The sequence below is a fragment of the Watersipora subatra genome, chromosome 4 (genome assembly GCF_963576615.1).
Source record: "Watersipora subatra chromosome 4, tzWatSuba1.1, whole genome shotgun sequence".
NCBI classification, from domain to species: Eukaryota; Metazoa; Bryozoa; class Gymnolaemata; order Cheilostomatida; family Watersiporidae; genus Watersipora; species Watersipora subatra.
The window spans coordinates 38,183,676-38,211,048 of record NC_088711.1 but is presented as its reverse complement, the minus strand read 5'-3'; the positions used below and the strand labels follow the sequence as shown (position 1 = coordinate 38,211,048).

The 27,373-nt window shown below is 35.8% G+C and overlaps 1 protein-coding gene across 1 annotated transcript in view; it reads left to right on the top strand.

Moving 5' to 3' along the window:
• LOC137394227 (calponin homology domain-containing protein DDB_G0272472-like) overlaps positions 1–26,927 on the top strand; it is a 90,972-nt gene extending 64,045 nt beyond the window's left edge. Inside the window, exons 23-36 of the mRNA XM_068080949.1 lie at positions 463–641; positions 2,878–3,013; positions 3,900–4,028; positions 4,930–5,114; positions 5,565–5,664; positions 11,820–11,948; positions 15,349–15,569; positions 16,598–16,781; positions 18,146–18,229; positions 19,460–19,500; positions 23,246–23,318; positions 23,938–24,141; positions 25,533–25,679; positions 26,215–26,927. Of these exons, the coding sequence (XP_067937050.1) occupies positions 463–641; positions 2,878–3,013; positions 3,900–4,028; positions 4,930–5,114; positions 5,565–5,664; positions 11,820–11,948; positions 15,349–15,569; positions 16,598–16,781; positions 18,146–18,229; positions 19,460–19,500; positions 23,246–23,318; positions 23,938–24,141; positions 25,533–25,679; positions 26,215–26,310 (1,908 nt within the window). The 3' untranslated portion in view covers positions 26,311–26,927. The remainder of the gene's footprint in view (positions 1–462; positions 642–2,877; positions 3,014–3,899; positions 4,029–4,929; positions 5,115–5,564; positions 5,665–11,819; positions 11,949–15,348; positions 15,570–16,597; positions 16,782–18,145; positions 18,230–19,459; positions 19,501–23,245; positions 23,319–23,937; positions 24,142–25,532; positions 25,680–26,214) is intronic.
• Positions 26,928–27,373: the final 446 nt, after the last annotated feature.

Sequence of the window (27,373 nt, the reverse complement as noted above, 5' to 3'; positions counted from 1 at the left end):
CTCTCAGAAATTATTGGTATTTTTTTATCATTTGCGATTGTTTTTCATGGTTGAGATGATCTCATTGCCAGAATATTTCACGATTAAAATCGTCACAAGTTGTGATAGTTGATATCACCTATTGCGTTCAAGTTGCAGCGCTACGCGTCTTCATTCTGTCAGTCTCTTCGCAACTATAAACATCATAATTGCTCTTTCACTTTATCTGAGCATTTTAACCATGGTCAAGTTTTGTCTATTTTAATCTTGAAACAACCTGGCAGTCAGATCACCTCAAACAACAAAATAAATTGCAGCTGATAGAAAAATACCGATACACTCTGATAAAACTACTAGAATTTTGGGTAAGTTAATTTTTAACCTTCTCAAGGTTTCACTAGTTACAATGACCTGCAGCCTCGTATCCAACCTTTTATCAGCCTACTGGTGGTAAATAAAACTGTGCTTATGTTTTCCTCTTAGCAAACGATCAAAGGATATGATGACATGAGACGACGACTCGAAAAAGAATCTGCAGAAACTCGAAGCCAGCTAAGCAATGAGCTTGCGGGTGTTCAGAAACTTCTCGAAATAGAGGAGCAGAAAGGAGCGAAGCTGAGAGAGGAGATCGAGTTGCGAGACCAACTAAATGAATCGTTGAGGTTAGCATCTTGTAGTGTTTTTATTTATTGTTATTCTTACTGTTTCGTAGTTTCTGCTTGCAGCAGTGTAATACAAAGTGTTATAGTGTCATACACTTTCATTGTGTGTCGTCACTGCAATTATAGACATGCTTTAACTTCCCCTCTTTTTAATAGGTATTACCATGAATACTGAGATTTGCTTATGACCTTGACCTTTCAACAGTCGTTAGTTATTTCATTTATTAGTCTGCACTTGAGGCTATTTTATACAACGAGGAATGTCCCTGATAAACTCCAAGGCATTTGGCAATAGTAGCGGCAAGTTTGCAGATCTTAGTGTTTCTGCCCATTGCGTTGTAATGATTAACTAGCTAATTGTCAAAGAGTTTTTTGAGAATGAAATAAAAAGCACACCAAAAGAAAATAATTTAATTGAAATCAAATCCGAGACCATTTGGAATAATATTAAGCACAAAACAAAAGGTTGAAAAGTAATTGTTAAAAATCATATTCAAAAATATTTATTTATAATCCAAATCGGTAGTTATAAATTTCGAAGATAAGTGGAAGGCTGAAGTGATTGCTCGCCTTAATTTGCCATAGTTTGTCCATAACTGCTCCAGTCTTTAAGCAGGATGGTTATATTACATTTGGAGTTATACTCTTATGATTCATGATCTTAAAGATGTGGTTGCGTCAAATTTGGGTTGATTTTGAAAGAAAGTATTTTTCTTTGTCTATCAGTTGATATGTCGTTTGTTGTGTTAGGCGATCTCATTGTCAAGATATTTGAAGATTAAAATCAAAAAAGATTGATCGCAGTTAAAACGCTCAGGCCAAAAAACATGCCCAGACTTGCCCAAAAGGATGTAACGCGTGATACAACCTGTCTCTATCTCTCGTATTCACATTGGCTATTGCGATAAAAGTCTAGTCCTACGCGGCTCTATTGGCATATATTTTATCTTGTATTTGCTCATGTTGGCTAGAATAAAATTTTAAATCCAGCTACAGATACACTATTATTTATGTCTCAAACGCCTCAAACAAAGTAAATTAAAAAATTGTCATATTAGCTTCTTCTAAATGCTGTGTAAACATCTTATTACCGACTAACAATTCTACCGGTCTACTGTAATTCTGTCAAGCAAACTATGTAGAATAAGGTCTTTGTATCGGCACAGTACCGTCGCTACCCACACTAATGATATACAAGCTTCGGTTCTGGAAGTTAAAGATGTGCATTGATCAATTGATTTTTTTCATTTTCTACAAGTGAGAAGTGAACATCTAAAGTCAAATCATAAATCTAATTTACTAGCTAAAACTGTCAAAGAAAATTTGAAGCAAATATAGCTACGTGAAACGATAAAAAATTATAAACGATGATTGGTGATAGCAAAAGGTTATAATACTATTAATTAGTAAAAGTATTCATGAGTACTAAAATTATTACCTTTAGTATATTCATCAATCTAAGCCATTGTATTGCTAGATGCTATGGATTAAAAAGAAGCCGTCGAGAACTCACTGTACATACTTATCTCGCACGCGCACAGGAAATTACATTATAACCTCAAACAGGGAAATATAATCTGAATGTAACCTCAACAGAATATCTATAGGAGACTCAAAGTAAAAAATAAATTTACCTCCATTCTCCTATCTTCCTCTGTAGCACTTTAACCACCTGATGCTCAAAAAACTCGGAGTCACCTTCGCAGTAACTTTACAGTAATTTTCACAATTCTATTGTTCGTCAATAAACAGTGTCGATCGAGTAATTCATTAAAGTAACAATGTTAATTAATTTAGTAAATATCGACGTCCATGCGATTTAATAATAGAGTAAAATCCCTTAATTTCAGATCACAGACAACGCGTTTTACGAGTGATAACATTTATTACGACTTATGTAAAAATTTCGTGCTGATTGGCTAATGAAGCGATCTTATATTTATCGCTCGTGGACTCTTTTCAGATGTATCCACTAGCTACATCATAAATGAAGCACTCGCTCGAATCTGAGCTTTTTAAAAGATGGCCTCATTAAAACACATATCCCTCTGGACAGGATTAGTCTACAAAGACAAAATTGACATCAAATTGTAGCTGATGTTTTAGCCTTTTATTGGTCTTAATTTCATTAAATCGACCTTTTTGACGCAACCACATCTTTAAGACAATAATCCTTGAACATAATCCTCGCCTCAAATACCATATACTACCTTACGCATGTGTTGTTTATCGACAGAGAGCAGCTCAGCAACTACCGGCAGCGATCCACCGACGAAGAAGATGCGCACGAGAAGCTGGTGAGAGATTTGAAACAGCAGCTGAGAGACTGTGACAATGAGAGGTTAGCTGCCTGGGACAGCTGCAAGCAGCAAGTATGTTTTATCTTGAGCATGTTATAATGTTATAATTCTACTTATTGGTTTATCAATAGATCTTTAAAAAAATCGACAAAAAAGGCTTTTAGCTAATCATTAAAATAGTGAGTACGACTAGAGGCCTATCGTGACCTGTCTTATTGTAGCAGAGGGTTTCTCAAGATTAAACTTAGGCTAGGTCAAGGATGAGCATGTGCTTGTATTATTAATGTTTATAAAATGTTTAACATTGAATACAGTGCATACTGATAGTATACAAACACATTACCTGCAAAAAAATAAAAAACAATTTTGTCAGCAGTTGGTGCAAACATGTTTATTTTATTTTTGCCATTGAAGTGGCGATTAGATCAAAAATCTTTTTAAACCTTTCAGTTAAATTGAGGTGTTAGAGGATACACAGTAACTAAAATGCATCTGATTTTATTGACCTATAGCTTTACAAAATTAAAAACTTTTGCTGTGATAAAACTCGACTCCTTGGCTGAAAGGCAAAGCTGTGAATTATTGTTGCAAGTGGGTACACATCGTTTTAGTGTGTCTGTTTTGAGGTTGTCAAAATGATTATATGGCTACATTCTCATACTTGCTAAGTCACTGTACTGACACCTTACCATGCGATAGCTAGATATTGTAAGATCTGAAATTCGGAAAATAATAAACAAGGAGAATAATATTTCATAGCACCAATTTTCAAATTTGAAATAAAATTTCAAACATAGCTGCCCGCCTAAGGTATACTAGAAGTGCTAAGTGTTGCAGTAAATGCATACTTATAGGCAGGAACACCTTGGAAATAGCATTTCACTAGTGGTTTGCTCACATGCACAGCCGTAAGATTATTCTTATAATCGCTTCACTCACTGAGTTTTCATGTCACTAGTTTGAGGTGGAGAAGGACAAGCTGCTAGAAATGGTGAGAGATGATTTAGAAAGGCAACATAGTGAGTTGCTCTCTGCTGTCAGGGAAGAGCACAGCAGACAAGTTTCTCAGCTACAGCATGCTAACAAGGTAGATAATGGATTTCTATTTACCTTACATCAGTTTCATCGTTTTTCAAAATGGCGACTTTTTCTTTGCTACGCACAATATAAAAGCTGTGATAAAAATGTGTATAAAAATGCTAAATCTTGCCTTCTATGTCAATGATGAGAGTTGTTTTGTTATCTGGTAACATTTTGTTATGTTGTACTTTTCTTTCATAACATAAGGTTAGGGATAGAGGTGCTACAAGAGCAGAGCTGCTAGAAATTGACATGAATAGTTAGAATGAGGTGTGAGATAGCCTCTCTGAATTTATCTGTTAAAATGTTGCCAAATGCTGGCAGTTAATTTTATCCGAAGAGTTAAAACTTACAACTGCTGTTCAGCTACATTTCATAAACAGATGAAGCAGCAGGGCATCGAGGATGTACTTTCAAGTTGGTAAAAGTATACAATTAGTAATAGTAAATTTCTAGTTGCCCTCTCTTGCCCTTTGTGTAGCACGCTCTTCTGATGAGTTGCTAGTAGGGTGTGAACATGACTCTAGTTTGATCACCACAAGACAGATATATTTGAAGGTCTGTAAAAGTATGGCCATAGACTGACATCTAACCAGCAAAAATTGATAAAGTTTTGTGTAAACACAATTGTTGCAAAATAATTTGAAAAGTCGACAACTTTCCAAGAAATATTTCTCATAGAGGAAAACTAGTCTTGAAGGAATTAAAACAAGTCATAATATTTTTTGCAAATTTTCTGTTTGCGAAAAACGAACAATTTATTTATCTCTCATTAAACAGCATTTCTCTGAATAGGTATATTAAAATAATTAAATAAGTTGTTAATCTCAAAGAATCTCTACATTTTTTCTAGAGATGAAGCGTGTCTAACATTTGATGTTTGTTATCGGAATGTGATGTCATTGCAGAACAAGGAGAGTGAATCATACATGTTGAGGGAGCGATTAAGTCAGCAGGAACAGGAGAGCAAGAAGACAGTGGAGGCATTAAAAGCTGACACTCGGCAGCAGGTGAAAGATGCAGTGCAGAGTGAGAAGAAGATCTGGGAAAAAGAGCAGAAGTACTTGGAAAATGAGCAGCTCAAACAGTTCAGGTTTGAAACCTTAGAGATTGTCTTCTCTTGCTTTTTAATTACAAATAATCTGGAGATGTTAATGCATGATGAATGACTCGCCAAGAATGAACATATGCTTAGGAAATGCTAGTGAGTAGTATATGAGCACAACCTGAACAAGTTGGCTGCTAACGCACAATGGTAAATATTACACTGATGGTGACTCATCAGCAAACAGACAGAATGGTGCATCTGGCGTAGCTTCGAACGAACGAACATGGCTCTTATTATAGTAAAGATTAAAATTGGTATATATGGAATCACTACGTGCATGTACCAACAACTCTAGTCGTTTGCAAAGATATGTGCTCAAGCTCCATCAATTAGCGCGACTTTTAATTTTGTAAAATGTTTTCTCATCAACAAGAAGAATAATAAAGTAATGAGGAGTTGTTGGCTCTTGCACTCTCATAATACTAATAATTGTAGAGAGAAAGAAGAGAACCAATTGGAGCAGTTGAGACTGCAGCTGGAGGCTGAGAGGAGGAGAAAGGCACAAGTAGAGGAGAGTCTCAATACTGTCCGAGCTGTGAGTAGGATGTTAGACTTTGTGGTTAGACAGTGTGAATTTGTAGTATACATGTAGTTGGGATGAGAAAAACTTGGTGTTAGCTTCAAGTAAACTAACTGAAGACCCATTGAGTTGAAAGAGTTGAGTTGAAAGATCAACAAAGTAATACAAGTTTCTCGTTTCTCTCCTTTGCTCATGGATTAGCACGCTTGGCTGATGAGGGACTAGTAGGGTGTGAAAATGACTCTAATTTGATTGCCAAAAAGATTGATACATTTGAAGGTCGGTCAAAATATAGCCCTAAACTGACATTATACTAGCGAAGATCGGTAAGGTTTTGGGTCATTGCAATATAGTTTTGAAAATTGACCCTCTCTAAAAAATATTTCTTATTGAAGAAAATTAGGCCTAAAATATCGATATAAAATTTTACCAAAAGGAGTTGTCTCCTTGCACAGCATTAAGTATGGTGATTATAAGTTTCAGGTAACAGAGTATCTCTATAACATCAGTAATTTCGATAACATCATTAATATTTATAAAACATTAATGATATTATCAATATTAAGCGACAAAAACTGAAAAAAGCACAGTAAAATCTCTCATTTATCAATTTCTGCAATCATATTCCCTACGACCTTCACACAGCTCAGGCAAAGCTTTGACTCTCGTTGCTTTAGTATTCTTCAACTCGTAAGATTAACTGTCATAGAGTTCACTAAAAGTGGCAGGTGTCGCAGTTTACATTTGTGCTAGATGAAGCTCGAAAAGTGGGTGGACCTCATTTCGGCCTGGGCCGGTCACTAAAATTATAATTTCATTCAGTTCTGAACTGTCTTATGTAGACTTAGGACTATATATCACTATAAACTACCAGCAGTACATGTATACTGTACATAGAGATGGGGAGATGTTTGTATCGCAGCTCCATATCGGCTGACAGCAAACACTGAAATCGTCGTGTTTCCATGGCAACACATTGATGCTTTGTCCACTCTTGTAAGAATTCCGCTCATAGTTCAATGCCAGTTGGTCATGAAGGACTTGTTAGAAGTCCCACGTTCATTGTGTATTAGTCGGCAGTTGTCCAAGTTTCTCTATAAACTTGATTGTCCAATTGCGTAGGGAATCTTTAGTATCAGCCAATCAGAAACATTCTGAACACTTTGTCTATCTTCTATTCGATCATATTTTATTCAAGTCAAATATTCAGTTGCAATATAACCAATCAGCAAAGACTCTGATACAAAAGAGCCGTCTCATTTCATCTCAACGATAATCTGCTTCACCTTTAAACATCCTTTGGAGTAATTTTTTATCTACATTAAGATTTGTGCAGTATAAAGGCCTTTAAACGTGTTATTAAAACAAACAGTAATCAATGAAGTAGCTGCTTCATACCTAAACGGATCGTTAAACCACCTTAACAACATTGTAAGCAAATATTTTAGAAGAAATTGAAAACGCTATAAAGTCAGCAAAAATTTGCTATTTCAAAATAAATCCATCAGTATTAGAGAATTTTGCTATCACAAAAACGTCGTGTTATTCGACAGCATCTAGACAAAGTTATTCATCCTTGACCGCTCAATTATTGCACAAATTGTATGCTCACAACCAATAAGAGTAACAAAAAATAATATGCGTCATGCTTATTTGTATTATCAGTGGGAAGAATCACCCGCTGGCTTGTCAATTGGTGGAGTTCTAGCAGCAGATTATTAGTGAGTCCCCAGGCAGTTTAAACCGTAACTGTCACATACAACCTCTATCGTATTTTCTAGATAAATCAGACACGCCGATTCCGATTTTGCACTCAAAATAAAAATTGGTCCACTAACCTTCAAAGTCATTAAGGCATTTTTAAAGCGTTTCAATATCCGTCTCGAAAACAACACAATCGGCATAACAAGCTCCGCCCATAAATATGTGACGAAACCTAGCTTTTTCAGGAACGGAGGTTAGGAATGTTTAGTCCGGTTTAGAATAATAGGGATGGGTGTCTTAAAACCCATTATTATCTAAATCCAGCCTGTAAAATAATCTCAGATTTTTATGAAAGGTATATAAACTATTTAAAAATTGCTTGTAGCTTGTTACATGACGTTTAAATGGGCTGGACGCTGAGGAAAATGAGCTCAAAAAACGCGGTTTTATCACAAGCTAGCGTAGTTATCGCGCTTTTTTGAGCTCATTTTTAAATATACAATGTTAAATAGCTTATCTACCTTTCAGAAAAGACTGAGATTATTTTTAAGGCTGAATTTAGATATTAATGGATTTTAAAACGCCCATCTCTATTATTCTAAATCGGTCTAAACATCCCTAACTACGTCACGTATTTATGGGCGGGGTTTGCTGTGCCGATCGTGTTGTTTTCGAGACCGATATTAAAACGCTGTAAAAAAGCCTTCATTACTCCGAAAGTTAGAGGACCAATCTTTATTTTGAGCACAAAATCGGAATCAATGTGTCTGATTTACCTAGTAAATACAATAAAAGTTGTATGTGACAGTTATGGTTTAATGGTTTCATCTCTCGAAATTTGTCTTTTGCTAACTGAGTAACTATTGCAAGAAATATAGATTTGCGCAAGTGATAAAGTGCCAGTCTTGCAAGCCGAAAGTCATGAGTTTGAACTTCTTAAAAGCGATCTCTCTCCCTAACTTTTAAGCTTGGCTTCGCGCAGATGGATGGACGAACAAACGCGGCTCTTATTATAGTAAACATTCGATGTTCAAAAGGAGCCATCATGCCCAACGCTGTAGATCGTGCGAATAGGCTGGCTGACATTTCTCTGAGCTTGTTTGCTTTCCTATGCTTTAGTGACAGCGTTCGCTTTAGTACTCAGTGATCAGTACAGGCACTCTATGTACACTCCGCTTCACCACTGTTTGTATAACTTTATTCGTAATCATGTTGATAATTTGCCTTTGAACTATCGACAATACAGAGATTGATATAATCTGTGAACACTAATTGAGTTTGGACAATCAGCAGTACGTTTATAGAGATCATTAGTTGGCAGCAGGCAAGCAAAGACTCTGGCAGCACTTGTCACTCATAGGCAGCTAGCGTCCAGTAATTAAGGCTTATTATTGTGACAGTATGCGTGGTACCAAGACACTCGATGTAAATGGAATCCTATTTTCGGTTCGAAAGGTAAGTATAATGTACACGTGGGGTGATAGAAAGGTAAGTATGATGTACACGTACGGTAATAGAAAGATAAGTATAATGTACACGTAGGGTAATAGAAAGATAAGTATAATGTACACATAGGGTATAGAAAGGTAAGTATAATGTACATGTGGGGTAATAGAAAGGTAAGTATAATATACATGTTGGGTAGTAGTAAGCGTAGATCATGTAGCAATAGTAGTCTTTGGTCTTAGATTTTTGGCTACTCGTTTTTGTACTGCTTTTGTAAAAAGCTCATCTGCTGAAACTGTGGTCTGGTGCTCTAGAACCCCAACCTGTAAACAAAAGGTTGGCGTTCAATTCCTAAAAAAGGCCTCTGGTGGTGACAGAAATTACAGCCAACCTTAGATTCCTCTCTGCAACTGGGCATGTCTCCGAGCCTCAGTCATCAAGGTTCTCTTGTCACTGGACTCAGATATGTCCAGCCTAGATAACAGAGCTATTGTCTGTGCAACGATATTCTTAAAAAACATGCACGGCCTCTGCTTGCAGTAAGCTAATCAGACATCATACTCAATTTTCAAGGGTTTGTTCACTCATACCACGCTGCTCAAACATTTCCTCACTTGTCATTTCTATTTTCTTCTCTGTTTACTCCACCTGGTGGAAAATCAGCACGTAACATTCTACTCGGCAGTTTGTGTAAAAGTATATACTATTTTACATTTCTCTAAAATATCTTGAAGAAGCACTACTTCAGAAGCTTGTGTTTGACATCTTAATGTACAGTTGTTGGTACTCCTATTCCCTGATTAAGCTGATGTCATTAGCAATGAATATCATGTAAACTGCAGCAGTGTGTGAAGTTTCCTGGGTTTGTAATTTTAGCTTCACTCAAATCAAGCCATCGTAACTATCGCGGCTATATGTTGATTCGGCCCAATATATTCAAAATAACTTGCCAATAGTAAGTTGCTTTGAGTATATTTGTACTAGGTAAAATACATAAGTATTAAATATGTAAATTAGATAAATTATTAAAAATAGCAATTTGTTGAAAACTAGTGTTGGTAGAAACTAAATGTATAAAATATTTGTAGTCAGTGATGGGTCTACCAGAGTTATAAAGTCACTCTTGTATTGGTCACTATTGCAGTGACAGCCACCATCTATATCAATGTTTTAATAGATGTAGTTTATTCTCTGTGTGTTTATTGATAATCTATGACAGGTTTGTTTGCAAATTCTTATATTTCACCAATAGTACTCAGCCAAGTTAAATGTTAGTAGTGTACGAGTTTCGGGCAGATGGTCTGATATACATGTAGAACAACTACTTAGTAGCTAGCTTCCTAGAACCCTGGTTAGACCACAACAGTAATAATGGCTCCAGTACCACTTACGATGGCTCCAGGTATCTGCTGCAGTTAATCCAGGTATCTGCTGACGGTCTAACCTACATCATCAAGGTTACAAAAAAAATTTCTCCATTGCTATAGACCACCAGCTTTCATAGGTTGTCATAGAATATGCAGTATTACGGGTTGTGTAGAGCTATCCACCCTGGTGTTGATATCGTTTCCTGACAATAATTCTGTATAATGTAACTGTATGAATAACAACTATTAATAACAATAACATACAGCATAGCGGATACAAATTTTATCATCTCGAGTTTGTGGAATGTTACTAGAATCTCGGAAACATGCAAGATTCTCTTAGAGTGTAGTTTATGATTGCGTTTACTTTTATAAATTAACCCTCATGGCTAAAAGTTTGGAAGTTTGTTGTAGTCTGTTGTTATACGTGTAAGATTAGTTACTATTCTAGCTGTATAGCTGGTTAATGTTGGGAGAGGTTATCACACTCGTTTAGAATAACATACTAGGCTGTGGCTCTGGTATGTTTGTATTTAGTTACAACTCCATTGAATTTCAATACTGGTTCTTTGTTGCTTACACCAATTCTATTCACTCAGTTTTATTAGTCGTTCACTCTTGATCTTCTTTTAAGTAATTTCTAGTTCAGCTTTATGCATATTAGAGACATCTACTAAACTGAGGCCAAGTTCTGTACACAAGGCTGTTGAGTTTGAACAAATGATTTTAATTAAAACAAATATTTTATCTATTTTTCTTTTATTGCAAAAATAGTTTAATAATCAGTTGTTGTGATTCAAACTATTGTTTATTTTAAAGTGTTTTATAATATATAATTAATAGCATTAATATTCGTGTGGTTGCAATACTGTAAACACGCAATGGCCATGCGATCAGCAGGAGTAAATCTGAAAACCTATAAATTTGGTCTAAAGATATTATTTTGCATTTCTAGTTATCCCCAGTAGTCAGAGAAATGTTTCAAACTGACCTCTTTTAAAACTCAACTCTTTAGCACTTGTCTCAGATTAGGCTGTGAGATAGCTAATGTCCTTGAACAAAGTGATATGTGATGCTCTTTTTTCTTTTGCTTGAAAGGCTGAGAAGAGAGTTGACTTCAGATTATGATTTGTCAATTTTTGTTGTCCTGTACTATAGCTTTGTTGTTTGTCGATTTGCACTCGAGATCGCAAATTCCTGTTTCTAAGTCGTTGCTCACAGGTAAAAGTTGATATTATTTTTGTATATTTGTGTTGAATATGTTAAACAATCTATTTATATTTTGTCCGACAAAGTGTGTTGTATACTTGCATGTCCATTTTAGACTGGTAATCATGAAGTGTATAACTTCATCTTGCTATTTGCAGGAACTAAGCTCTACTGGAGTTTTGTGTTTGTCTTAGAGTAGGCAGCTGACTGGCTGCCATTCATTGTCTTATCTGAGATAAGCTATGAAAGGGCATCAAACTCGTTAGCTCTTACATACATAATATTATCTATGGTATGACTGTCGAGTTAGCTGTACACCAAGTTAGCTGTACACCGGAAAAAGTATATATATCCAAACGGTGGTAAATGTTAAGTACTTGTATCCATAGCAACTGCAAGTTGATTGGTTGTTGTTAATGAAATGGTCTGATTGGCTGCCTACAGGAGCTGGAGGAGTCAGCCCTTTACAACCAGAAAATTAACCAAGAGAAACTTGCTGCTGCTCAGAAACTGAAGCAAGCTGAAGACAACCAGGCTGCTGAAATGAGTAAGCTGAAGAAGGAACTCAAACAGGTAACTTCTCATCCAGTTTACAGAACCTGCTAATTCTATTGGCTAATTCTATTGTAGGTCCCTTGAAGATCAACTTGCTCAAAGTTTTAGTAGATCTTATCAGAAAGATTTTATTACACTTTATTTTTCTATCGTTTGTGATTGATTTAATGTTTGAGCTGATCTCACTGGTTGGATGATCCAAGATTAAAGTTGACAAAACTTGATCACAGTTAAAACGCTCAGATGAAAAATATGTACCGAAATGACGGCACTAGTTGCTATAGTTGATATTAGCTATTGCGTTTGAGTTGCAGCATTATGCCTCTCTATTCTGTCAGTCCCTTTGCAACAATAAACATCGTAATCGCACTTTCGCTTGATCTGTGCGTTTTAACTGCGATCAAGTTTATTTGATTTATATCTCGAAGCATCCTTGCAGTCAGATCACGTGAAACATCAAAAATAATTGCAAATTATAGAAAAATATCTGTAATTTCTGATAAAATTTACTAAAATTTTATGCAAAGTCATTTTCTAGGGAATAGCAAGACTAGGATCTCAGTCTACGAAGTAGGATTTAGCCTTATTTCATTCGTTTATTTTAGTTGCATGTCTTTTACTTGCAACATGAACTAACCCATCTCTATATGCACACTGATATAAGCTTTTACAGTAGGGGGTTTTAATACAGATTCTGGTGTTAGTAGTAACTTATCACTCATGGTCTTGGCTATCCATTTGTGATATGATGGTATGCAGTGGCATCTGCTTGATGTATTTAATTAACTGGACATAATTAACTGAATTATTTAATATACGAAACATTGTAATCCATTAATCTGTTAATTATGTTGAATTGCGTATTACATTGAATGATTTACTTTATACAATTATGTAATATATTGCCGTATGTAGATAGTTAAATCATTTATTATTTGGAGTTACTGAATTTTTGTTATGGTGTCAGATAGGGAATAGTGTGATTTGATTAAGTCTTGTAAGCATAGTGACGGTATTTAAGTTAGAGAACGTGTAAAATAGAAACGTTGAGAATTTGTAGTACGTGTAAGCTATCATGGTATCACGCAATTAAATAGTGTTTGAGCATCTGGTATTACGATAATTACCATGTGTGACAATTATATCATTTTTAACTTGAGGTACTTTGCCCTGTCTTGTTTATAAACTTACTGCGTAACTCTTTTTATAATACGGGCAAATATTACCTACAATTCGTCTCATTTTAGGTTTAGAACTGCGATATTGCCAAAAGGGTTTAAAAGTGTTTGTACTTTATGATATTATTCTCCTGTGTCCAAGTTATTTGTTTGTTTCTCCTTCCTGCCCCATCCTAGTCCATAGCCTGTAAACAACATACAAGTAGCCCCTTAACTGTTACAATCAGTTAGTACGTTGTCTATTGGTCATTGACCGAGTGTCAGATCCAAGTGGTTGATAAACCAAACCTCTAACCATTAACGGAGGTCAGACTAAAGTATTCCATGTTTAGATTTATTCTAAACCATTTATGGATTTGTCTCCCTTGCTTTGCCCTTTGTGCGATGGGGTGTACGACCCCGTCTTTCAATTGCTTGCCACATGTAAATGATACTTCATACAGTCAGCTGAAAAATGTAAATTCCGCAGTTTAATTTGTTATAATGAATTGACACAGTAAACTGTCAATTTGATATAACAAATACATATATACATGTAGAATATCTAAACAAGTTTGATAGGAAACAAAAAGTAAAATTTTGGCTTGTTTGTATATTTCAGCTACAGCTAAAAATGGAGAGTTTACATGTGCAATTATCTTGATATTTAAACAATTTTGATAAAACCAAGCAAAAGTTCAACTAATATGGAACTTTGCTGACTAATGAGTTATTGCGATATAGGTCTATTATTGTTTATACAGTATTAGTAGCATCATATCTCGTGTAAGAATCAATTCAATTCACAATTAATTGCAAAACACTGCTATTCAATTCTTAATTCTTTAGCTATCCCAACTTCAATGACTCGGATCAATTCTATATCAATTCTTATCAAAAAATTGACTCATGGAAGTACACCAAAATAACAGTAACCCACAATCGCTAATTTAGCTACCTGAATTAGCTTATCTATTGACTGTTTGTATAGCAAATAGCAACTATTTTTACTAGCGATTTTATTGGGTTTTCGGGAGTTATGCTCACCACTTTTTAGTGGCATACAGTCAGTGTTTTTGGTGAAAAAGCAGAGTTTCTATCATATAACTTCAATTTTAAAAAGTTTTAGAGTCGGAAAAAAATGCTGCACAAGAGTCAATACATTTTAAAAATTAAAAGAATGTCTAATGTTTTAGTGGTTTTGTGAAACTGGCTGCCAAAAATGCTATTGTTTTTAGTTTGACCAAAACGCAGACACACATTATTTAATACAAAAGTGTTACTAATAGTCAAACATATCATTGGTGAAGTGTTGAAAAGTTTCACTAGCAGAAGTATGTTCAAGTCGCTGTTTACAATTTCTCTTTTCATCCATTCTAAAATGGAAATAAACAAATTAAAACCACAATTTTATGCTGTTTTGTGAGTAAAGAAAAAACTACATAACTAGTTCGGTTTTGGCAAAATGATAATCTCACTTCCTAAATTTATTGTCGCAAAGTTTTGGATGGATCTGATAACACTGCGATCCGTGATCAATGTATATGTATAGGTACAGAGTTGAGTCGTTTTAAATGTTTTTCGGCAGAATTAATGATATTTGCATGCAGTTATAACGCTCATAAATAAGCTTATTGTAAAAGCGCAGACAAACCATCGAGCTATACTATATTAGTGTGTAGTACATATTATTGACCAATAAAATGTACATATATGTCTTATAAATAAGGTGCGGCTGGCAACATGAGATTGCACTGACATCTTTGTTCTGGCTCTCATGAAGTAACAGTTTGGGTTACTTAGAATATCACTGTTCGTGAAGGATTGTTTGTCAACACAGTAACTTGGAAACATTGGTGCGTATTGACTCTCGGTCGCTTTGCTTATTAAAAATAGATAATCGAATCAATTCTTCTACGGTGACAGTAAAGACTCGAGTCAATTCAATTCTTACTGGTAGGACGCTCCTAAACAATACAATAATTTTGCAGTAGGTAAAAGATACCAGAGAATCAATTCAATTCTATTCATTTGTGAGATTTACTTGAGCAAGCGTGTTAGCTCGAGTGCCCATCTCTAAAAGTTACTTTTAATTCTGTCCTTTAATCATTTTAGTAAAATGAGTAGATTTTGTCATTGTCACACTTTCTTTAACATGTCTGATGATTACCAACACGCTATTACGCTAGTTAAGTTCTGAAGTTGTTTCCCCTGTATTTATATACTCAAGCCTTTTCTTCTATGGGCTGTCATGGTTACAGCATTACGATAAGATGATGGCTGCTCTGCGAGAGGAAGTGGAAGAGAAGGACCAGGAGATTGAGAGACTGAGGCAGGAGAACTCGGCTGTCGTACAGTCGGAGGCAGAGTCGAGTCAGGCGCTAGAGAAGTTTGAGAGGATCATGATTCACGAGATAAACGAAGAGTGTAAGAAGACTGCGGACCTGCTCGGTGTGCAGCCACGACGGGCTCAGACAGTCAGGTGAGGTTCACAGGCTACTTTTGATTTATAAAAATACATATATAAGCTTTTAGAGATACTGTAGAAATGTTACATGGCATATCATTTTCAATACAAATGAGGTCGGATAACAAAACTTTTTAGCCCTATCCAATAGAGAAATCTCTCAGCTTTTCAAAACTGTTTTCATAATTGAAATCGAAGCAAGTTAACCTGAGTTACAGCTTTTTATCAAAAGTGGTGCTTGTCAGTATGGTCAACACAAAATACTGAGAAATTCATCTTCAAAGATGATGGAATGGATTTTAAACAATATCATTATTTGAGGTTTAGGAAGGTCATAGCAACCGGACGCTACAAACCTTATATTTTCATGAATGTTGGGAATGACCTGGCTTCACAAAACTTTAAGCCACATGGACAATTTTCACTTTAGGAGCACATTGTGCATTATATAAAATGGCGCATTTGTTTTGAAAATGATACAACCTGTCACAAATGTTACACCAGATGATAGAAGGCATAAGTAATTATCTTCTCACTGGTTGATCATTGAATTTTCTTGATGTCAACAGCTAGATGCTATTTGTCATGGCAATCAGATGCTATTGGTGAACGATAGGATGGAGTTTGAGTGAATGCTTATTTTAACTTTGACAAAATTCAGTAGCATATGACAAGGATTTGTCTACTCTTATTTCATGGTAATTGAAATTAAAGAGGAGGTGATTTATATTTTCACATGCCATAACAATTATTGTTCGAAAAATTTGATAAACTCGTAGTAAACTTGTCACGGCTTCTAAAAATATTCTCAATGGAACTGATCGCAGATTCTCCTATTGGTCTCGTGTTTGTATACAGAGCTAAGTTACTGCAAGGTGTAACTATGGTCACCAGATGGTGTTAGAGTGGGGACAGTAGATTTTACTCGATGCCTTCTACTGCACATTTGCATCATTGTAGAACATGAGTCGATAACTTTATAAATACACGGTTGTATTGTGTAAACATTGTTGCTTCATGTGATTCACTATTTTTGTTAACAGCTTCTCTAGAAGTAGCTCCCCGAGCAAGTCACGATCTCGAAAGCGCTCTACCTCCAGGTCTGTGACAGCGTCAGCGGTGGCCAATCTGAGAGCGTGTAATGAAGAGCTGAGGAACTCGCTGGCTGAGCTCAAGTCAGAGGTCACTGCACTTAGCTCTACTGTGCACAGGTCTGAAAAAGCGAAGGTGAGGCAAAACTGCCTGTATGATTTATACAAATTTATTTACGTGTATATCAGTACATGGTAGACTTAGCCAGTAGTGGAATGGGATTATCGCTGTTTCCATGACGCTGTTTGCGTCATCTACAAGTCATTCGCAAGATGGAAACAACAAAAACCCATCAACAAAGTGAATTTTATTACTCGCGAATTATTATCAACTATTTCATGTTTGTGAAAGATAAAAATCAAACTTGCGAATGATGCGCAAGAAAACGCCACACAAGCTATTCCATTATAAACACTCTTGATGCCTCCAGAAACAGCATCCTGCATAATGGGGCTATAGTAACTATATCAGTTTATCAGCAGTTTAAATTGAATGAACTAATATATTATGTTGTGCATCATTTTAAGTATCACCATCGTAGCTATTTAATTTCAAGTGCTGTCACTAACTGGTAGTTCCTACATACAAACAATGCTAATCCCCACTCTAAGATACATTTGTCATAAGTTCCACTCGCCTGTACATTCACCCTGATACCTAAGCCAGCGTATTATCTTATGTTTGAAGTTGTGTATAGTCATTGTTTGCATATGGTGCAGTAAATTTTGTACAAACAACCTGCGAACAACTGGTCGCAGTTAAGTTCCGAAAAGGCATCTGACCTTTAATTATTGTTCTTGCGCGGTCTTTTCTGTCATGCATAGACTAGTGATGATGTCATTTCAAACTATATAAGCCCTCATAAAGAAATTTCTTCATTCTAACAATCGTGGTAAATAACTAGTACGCTGGTAGAGACCTTGATGTGTAATAGTTACGTGCACAATTATTCCATTGTGCACCATGGTAATTAAATGACGCAGATAGTAGCATACTTGGCTCGAAAGCAGGATATCTGGGTTTGATTACTGCTCGGTGAAATCGGACAAGCAGACGGACAGTCACAACTCTTATTATAGTAAAGATCGCTGCTAGAGATTATAATAATACAAACGTTATTCTTCATAAACAAGTCAAGTCTTCAACTGCATGGTGACAGTACACTGTAATACTGTACACATTGTTTAGCACACTGTAATACTGTACACATTGTTTAGTACACTACTACTGTACACATTGTTTAGTACACTACTACTGTACACATTGTTTAGTACACTGTAATACTGTACACATTGTTTAGTACACTACTACTGTACACTTTGTTTAGTACACTATTACTGTACACATTTTTTAGTACACTGTAATACTGTACACATTGTTTAGTACACTGTAATACTGAACACATTGTTTAGTACACTGTAATACTGAACACATTGTCTAGTACACTTCAATACTGTACACATTGTTTAGTACACTGTAATACTGTACACATGGTTTAGGAACTCGAACTGGAGCAGCTGAGGAACAAACTGAGTAATGAGAAGAGACAGGAAGTTGAAGACATGAGAATGAGTTTGGCAAAAGTAAGTTTATGAATATGTCAAAGTGATCATGTCAAGGTCAGTTATAATCCCCAAACAAATGTTTTAAAAGCTCCATCTTGGCTAGTCTGGGAACATTCAGAAGGTAAAGTGCAACAGATCTCAAAGTAACTGGAGAGTGTACTTTTAAAGCATTTCAACTGCAATTCTACCTTAAGGGATGGGCTGACGGGACTTACCCATCAGTAGTTAGGTGTTAAGGATTGTTACTTACTCATCAGTAGTTAGGTGTTAAGAATTGTTACTTATCCATCAGTAGTTAGGTGTTAAAAATTGTTACTTACCCAGCAGTCGCTAGGTGTTAAGAATTGTTACTTACCCAGCAGTAGTTAGGTGTTAAGAATTGTTACTTACCCATCAGTAGCTAGGTGTTAAGAATTGTTACTTACTCAGCAGTAGCTAGGTGTTAAGAATTGTTACTTACCCATCAGTAGCTAGGTGTTAAGAATTGTTACTTACCCAGCAGTTGCTAGGTGTTAAGAATTGTTACTTATCCATCAGTAGCTAGGTGTTAAGAATTGTTACTTACCCAGCAGTAGTTAGGTGTTAAGAATTGTTACTTACCCAGCAGTAGTTAGGTGTTAAGAATTGTTACTTACCCATCAGTAGTTAGGTGTTAAGAATTGTTACTTATCCATCAGTAGTTAGGTGTTAAGAATTGTTACTTACCCATCAGTAGTTAGGTGTTAAGAATTGTTACTTATCCATCAGTAGCTAGGTGTTAAGAATTGTTACTTATCCATCAGTAGTTAGGTGTTAAGAATTGTTACTTACCCAGCAGTAGTTAGGTGTTAAGAATTGTTACTTATCCATCAGTAGTTAAGTGTTAAGAATTGTTACTTACCCATCAGTAGTTAGGTGTTAAGAATTGTTACTTATCCATCAGTAGTTAGGTGTTAAGAATTGTTACTTACCCAGCAGTAGTTAGGTGTTAAGAATTGTTACTTATCCATCAGTAGTTAGGTGTTAAGAATTGTTACTTATCCATCAGTAGTTAGGTGTTAAGAATTGTTACTTACCCAGCAGTAGTTAGGTGTTAAGAATTGTTACTTATTCATCAGTAGTTAGGTGTTAAGATTGTTACTTGCCCATCAGTAGTTAGGTGTTAAGAACTATTACTTACCCAGCAGTAGTTAGGTGTTAAGAATTGTGACTTACCCATCAGTAGCTAGGTTTTAAGAATTGTTACTATCAGCTAGGTTCATATTTCAGATGCCTGCATGTCGTCGCTCTCTGACCGAGCCCCAAGATTCGTAAGCAATTTTCGTTAGACAACCACTGCGTTGGGCACCTTGACACGCTTCCACTTCCTGTATTATGCCACTTGTTGCACATTTTATATTTATCCCTTTGCTCACTTTCACCACTAACAAGTCAATTACATGAAAAAAATTTCCGTTCAGTTCTATTAGAGCTGGTTGCAGTCCATCTCATATCATAAGTCCAGTTAGTTCCTTTCTTATATTCTTGCATCATACAAGCCTTTGGTCTCTTCTCGGTAAGAAGCGCAGATATTAACTCTGGTAATCTTCAGAGTCGTCTGTTCTCGATTTGTTATTCCTTCAGTCGCGTTTGATTCTCTAGTGATAATTCACAAGCAAGGTGCATTTATTTATGGTATAGTGTGGTGTAAAGTATTTATCAGGTCATAATGAAGTAGTGCTGAAATGTTTCTATATTTTAACTAATGTTTATGTCATTTATGGATATTGTCAGGGTCAGAGGCTACAAATAAATAGCCTCAGTTCACATCTTTACACGTCCTCTTACTTCAAAGAGCGTTTGGAACTGAAAGACACTGAACTGCGAGACTTGCAAAAAAGCATGGAAAAGTGGAAAGATGACGTTGAAAAACAGTTGGCCATAAAATTTGAAGATGAACTGGCTAGGCGTGTGGAAATGTGCTGATTCCGTTGCTAGACATTTGTGACCCTGTAGTTTGAACTTCTGTAGATAGGTCTTGTCTTTTCTTTGCTGGCAGTCTCTACTCTTTGCTGTTCTCGCACGTATGCATGACCTTAATGAATGGGTTTCATTTAGGAGTTGCGTCACTTTCACATCGACTCGAATCGACTCACTCAGTGTGTAAGCTGCGCCTTATTTGTAATTCCAGAGATTATTGTATGAGTAACCTCGTGTTCAGGCTTGTAGGAACTGAGGGTTTCTTTTAAAGCCTAAAGCTACGATCAATTACCTACCGTAAAACCTCTATTTGAGTATCATCGTTATTTGAATGCCACCACTAATAGAACACAAGGCGTAAAAAAGGGGTTGAAAAATAGAGCATCACTCTTTAATTGAACGCCACTTTTATTTGTCCGGTATTTGGAGATTTTTTGTTTTTTACAAACCCATTATAGAAAGTGATCAGTAGAAGAGTGTCCACAAAATAGTAGCAATAATGGCTCGGTTACATCTGTGACAATTAATTCTTTTGTTGTTACTGTAGTAGTTGCCGTAGTTTTAGTGAAAGTGTACCTGAGAATATCAATCGTTACAATCATCAGAGCTACACACTCATTCAAAGTCACTAAGGTCTAAACCATATCCATCATTTTCAGATTCGTCCGTAATGTGCTTTACAATCTTACCTGAAGAGTTATAGTATTGTTATGGCGTATTCTATCTTTTAAATGTTAAAAACCTAATGTCCGTTTCCTAGCACCAAAGCTTTACAAAAAAATTTTAACTTTGAAAGCGACACCGTCAAAATAATTAATAACAGCAGCAATATTTTATAACCAAAGTAGATCCTTGTTTAACTCAGTCTGAGCTTCGGCGTAAATAAAATACGGTTCAGCAAACATGCTGAGGTCGACGGCATTAATCTCGATTTGCCCAAAGGAGGGAGTAAAATATAGGTGACATTCGGATTGCTTCACCCATAAAATGGTGGAATTTATCTTCCCAAAATTCTGTAAGTCAAAAATTACAGCGCCACCCTTTATTTGAACACCGCCTCTAATTAAACGCCACTATGGGAAAGGCTGAAAAATAAGCGTCATGGCATTCAAATAGAGGTTTTCAAGTATATAAATATATAGTATGTATAAGTATGTATATACAGTCAAACATGGATAACTCGCCCTCGGATAGCTCGAACACATGGTTAACTCGACCGGTTTCTTTGGTCCGTTCCCACGTAATGATAAATTGCTTTAGATAACTCGACCTCAACTCTGTTAACTCGAACAGTTTTTTGCCCAACGGCTACCGAGACGGTTGTTATTGTTTTAGAAAATCACTTTTTTTCCAAGTCATAGAGGTAAACCTCAACTTTTCGTAATTCATAGGCGTCGTTATTACCACCATCGACAAAATATTTTTGTCAACGGCTTTTCTAAAGGTTTGGTGAAATTTGATTTTTACCAAACATCCGCCTAGCGATGGCCCTTCGGAAGCAAGGAAAAGTGAGGTAACCTTCGCATAACCTTCGCACTTCAAGAAAAATCGGCAAAATTGGTCTTGGTTAAAACGCTCAAAAGAAAAAGATGTCTTTTCTTCTGAGCATTTCAGCAACGATCAAGTTTTGCCAATTTTAATCTAAAAAAATTCCTGGCATTAACATCACCTACCTCAAACAACAAACCAATCTCAAGTGATAGTAAAATCTCTATACTTTTTGATAAAAAAGTTTTAAACTTTACATTAGAAGCATTTAATTTGAAACAAGCCATTTATGCTTTTGATTTATATTATAGTTTGTATATGTACATGTATCTACTAATAAATAAATTGACGTTTGACAGTGCTCTGATAACTTTAACGCTCTGATAACTCGAACACTTTTGCTCGGTCCCGTGAAGTTCGAGTTATCCATGTTTGACTGTATATGTATATATATTATTATAATATATATTACTACAATATACATGTATATTACTATAATATACATGTATATAGTACGTTATGAGCAATAATTTCATTTCAAACAAATGTTTTCTAAATTATGCTATACAAAAATCATAAAACAAGTACAGGGCAACAGTTAGCCAAGTTTGATTTATAGCTTTGTATGTTTAATTGTTGAACACTATTCCTTGATGTTTAATTTTATAGTAAGTCTTTTATTAAAAGCAGTCTTTAATAAATGTTAAAAATAATTTTTAATAGTCTACCTATATATATTTAATTTTGCTTCAGATTAGGCACCTCATGATGTGTGTTTTATCAAGGCGATTCGTCATTATGTTGAGTTGAGCGTCTTCCAGGTTGATTGCTTCCTGCTGAAGTTTTCCAATTCCACATAAACCTCTTAAAAAATGTGATTTCTTCTGAAAGCTCTAGGACAACTATCAACAGTCAAAATATGTCGTAACACTGCTACCCGCACACCTTAACTTGTTAATCTAGACCCCTTCACCTATACGTTGTTCATTATTAAAAGTCAGAAATGCATTCGCTGTTGTGGGTAGTTGTTCAAACTAACAAATTCATCTACTTTTGATATTGTTACATAGATGTGTGTGTTTATATTATGCACACTTCTATATGATCAGTGGATGGCATCCTATACGGTTTGTTGTACTCCATGCTTTAAGGTTCTTGGGCTTTCTTCGTAGTGCTCTTCGCTAGCACTTCATAGAAGTTAGACTTAAAACCTTTCTGTCCTAACATGTCTATGTTCTTCTCTATGTGCTGCATGACAAGCCATTTTAAATCTTATTACTGCATACAGATTATGTACAAGTGAAAAGGCTAGATCATTTATTGAAATGTAATGTGAGAAAATACTATTTGCATGAATGTCAAAAAATGTGATATGTATTTAAGAAGCTTTGTGGTACCTATTGCAGTCAAACCCCTCCTGGCCTTTGTTTATCAGTCAACTCTGAATTGATGGTAGTTGTGGCATCATGTCAACTGCAATGGGGCACAATTCCAAATTGAAGTCTGAATCATAAATATGAGTAGGAGCATTTCATGTTAAGGAAGCATTATTATGGCTGATATTTATTCCATTCATAATAATTAATAATATGACATGTTGGTTTGTAGATACCAATTGAAGGTGGATAGGAAAGCTTCAGAGAAGGCATTGCGAAAGTCTTTGACAGGCTCCTACTCCGCTGTAAGTTCTTTGGCTAATTTTCTAGAGCTGAATGGAAGTTCTGCAAAAGATGGTCTCATTATGCAACAGATAGTTGAATTTGAAAGAGAACTTAAAGAGGAACTTGCATGAAATTTCAGTAGATTTAGTGCTTAATCAGAAAGTATCAGTATTTTTCTATCAATTGAAATTATTTTTGATGTTTGAGGTGATCTGACTGCTAAGATGTTTCAAAATAAAATCATCAAAACTTGTTTGCGGTTGAAATGCTCAGATCAAGCGAAAGTTTGATCATGAAGTATATATTTGCAAAGAGGCCAAGAGAACGGAGACATGTAACGGTGCAACTTGAAAGTAATAGCCCATGTCAGCCATAGCCATTTTGGATGCATTTTTCTTCTGAGCGTTTTAGCTGCAATCAAGTTTTTTTGATTTTATTTCTAAAACATTCTGACAATCAGATGACCTCAAAACATCAAAAACATATACAAATGCCAAAAAGTACCAATACTTAATGATAAAAGCTACTATAATGTTGTGCAAGTTCATTGTTAACAGTTTATTAGATTGGACAAATGGTCTGGGAATCGTTCATAATTTCCGATAACTTTCATCGGAGTATTCTTATAAAATGTTGCAGCTGAATGGTTCGTCTCCCGAGTACGCATCTACCCAGAAAGTTGAGGATTTACGAGAGTCAATATCCTCTCAATCATTGCATTCAGTTCAGGATAGACTAAGACACATGCGTGCTGGGTCTCCTTTGCGATACAGTTCTAACCCCACCCTCACGCATACAGGAGACTCCACTAAATACTCATCATCACATTCTCTCTCTACAGCAGTGAGTTTTAGGCACATTGTACTGTTGATGTACATACAAGCTTCGGAACGTTTAAAGTTCATATGACTGGTTTTTATAGAATACAGTTGTTGTTGGCTTGGTTGTCATTGGTTACTCATAGTCGTGAAGTTTAACCATGCGTCTTTATTAATCATACGTGGAGCTTTGCTGGTCGGATGCATAGAATAGACTCGGTGTGCACAAAACTAATCCAAACTACTTTCTGCTGCTTATTTTGAAGATGTTTATTACGAGTAAATGAATATGTAAATGTGTGCTAATTATTAGGCGTTTATTGCATTATTCATTTCTTACGATGATAACAAACCGCATTTTTGCAAAGTTACGCTTCTGAAGTTTTGTTATGTACCGTATATTTCGGACTATAAACCGCACCCCTATATAAGCCGCATCTGCTTGACTTTCCAAAAACCGATAATAAAACAATACATAGGCCGCACCTTTGTATAGGCCGCAGAACTCAGGACGGTGCTTTTTAACACGGCAGCAACTTTGCCGTTTAAAACGAAACAGTGTCTAACCACACTGTTTTATATTTACCGATGCTTTTTAACCTAATGCCTAACGGAACAGTATCGTTAGGCATTGTTTTGTATTTTCTTTCATCGCCTTAGCGGTCAAAGAAAAAGCCACAGAGTAGCCGCACCCTTATATAAGCCGCATGGCTCAAATCATCAGAAAAAAGTAGCGGCTAATAGTCCGAAAAGTACGGTACTAACTGTCTGCCATCGTAATAGGGAACAGATGGGGTAGTTTTAATTCCTTTTTTATTCTGTGCATGTCCTTTTTACTGGGTATATGACGAAATATCTACTTTTGAATGGGCTAATTCAATGATTGAATATCGTGTTGTTTATAAACATGGAGTTATCCTTTCTATGCCGATTTTAAAGATGCCTGTTAATACTCTATCAATTAGGGGGTAACCTGTAGAGTCACCTAATAAAAACATTTTACCATTCATCGAACCTGCATGTTATATGATCATAAATTAGTTATTGTAGCCTTAAGCATTACCTATTTGCTAAGATCTCAGAGACAATTTCCACTGATACATCAGGAGGCATACAACGCCATTCATAGGAAAAACTACTGTAGCTTTTTGTATTGTAAGTGTGTGGTTGAAATTCGAGTGGCATAGACATACCTCTTAGATCTAGGGAATCAATGGGTGGTCAACAACTAGTCGATCATCTATGGTTTAGTCATAGATGAAGCGATGACTAGTCAATGTTCAATGAAATCATTCACGTGCATTCAGTTTTGCTACGGCGTTTGATAGATAATATTTCTCTCATTGTGCACGGGCTTGGCTCAATGTCGAGAGCAAGTTAAGTCTGGTGTGCCAGGTAATTCTTAGCTGATTGTAGGGAGTGGAAAGCCTCGAGCAAAAAGTGAGATTGGCTGAGCTGAAGGCAAGACTCGCTGACGAAAGAGCTAACAGAAATCAAGCTATACTCTCTCAGAAGATGCAAGAGGTCAATGAACTACAGCACACAATCAACAGCCAGACAAAGGTAGACAGCTGTCACAGCAGTTTAGTTAGGTCTATTGGCAGCATAAGTAATTTTACCAGCATACTGCAGTAATAAGCCCTACCATGTGACAGTTTACAGAAGTTTAGGCTTTTAGTAAATTCAATGGTTTTTGTAGAGCCACAAATTACGAGGTGAGCATAAGCATAGCATTGGTTTCTTTTATACCTCTGCTCAAAGTTACCTACCTTAACAGCTGGCACGGTTGTAAATTATGGATTATTCTGATGGTTCAGTGTAAAGAAACCATTGATGACCTCTTGGACTAGTACGAAACTGTCCATTGTTTTGACCTACATATGAGTCTTGACCTTATTTTATGTGCTATTATTTTACTTTTCCAAATGACATGAAGTATTTTTTACGTGACACCGACTGATTGGAGTTGTCAACTCTTGTAGTTGTTTGTACTTTTTGGTATTCATGTTGGTGTTGTTGCTGATCACCAAGGTACAACCGTTTACATGGAGTTAATTAACTAAATGACATATAATCAGTCAAAGTTTGGTCATTTTAGGAGATGATGGGTCTGGAGAGATCATATGATGACCTGAAATCAGCTCAGTATTCACCTAACAGATATTCCATGCTCAACAATACATTTCCGCACTGACCTGTTAGCTTTAATACGCATCAAAACACATTTTGGCACCAAAATCCTTTCTGCTATTGCTCACAAAGTTAAATGGGTGTTTCAGTATCTCATGTTGTGCAGGCCTGCAGCTGTAAGATGAGAATTGCGTAACATGGTTGATTATAGATGCTATCTCTCTTTAGTAGATATGGTTCACCTGCTCCTTATTCAAATTTGTATGCTAGTGTACCTAATTTGTATGATTATTACGAAAAGTTTTTCTATATATACGCACGGTAGTTGTGTGATCTCACCAAGTCTTCGCATAGATGTTTTTGTCCTTATCGTGAATTTGAAAACTTATCAAGTGTGTTTTGCAGCAACATAGTTTTTTATAATGTGCATGGCCATCAATAGGTAATTTATAATGTGCATGGCTGAGTATTATGCATATATTCAAATGTTATTTATTTGTTAGCTGTGATTGAGAGTTGCTTATACATTTTTACACATATTTGCTGTTTCTTGAAATCCGTCCGAGCCTTATATCATTTATTTTTGTGTTTATTTTACAGTATGCATTATATTATTGTCACAGGAAAGAGTGAAAATATTATAAAATGAGTACACACTGAATTGTTTTATATGCTCTTGCAAGTACCTAGTTCCTGAGGTTTTATCATAGAATGTTGGTGATGAGCTTTATCCTCATACCAAATGCATGCAATCAGGGTGGTCTTTTTAGCAACTAAGGTAAGAGCAGATAACTTCCATCTCGCTTGAAATAGTTGGTTTTCTTGGTTGTGAGCTGAATTGCTTTGCTCCCATTTCACATTTGGCCTGATCAAGCATTTGTCAGTCTAATTCATGCTTGGGAAGTAATGCAACCTGATAAAGATATCAGAACAAAGGAGGGCTCATGTAAAAAGGAGTGAGTTGTGTAATTTTGTAGACATACAGAGATACATTTATTTGAAATATATTCCTTGATTGCATTGCAAATATTGTTAGCTCCAGTGAATTATGTTATGATTGAAATCAATTAGACAACAGCATCACATTATAGCCAGACAATTATAGCAAACATCCTACATAAGCACAG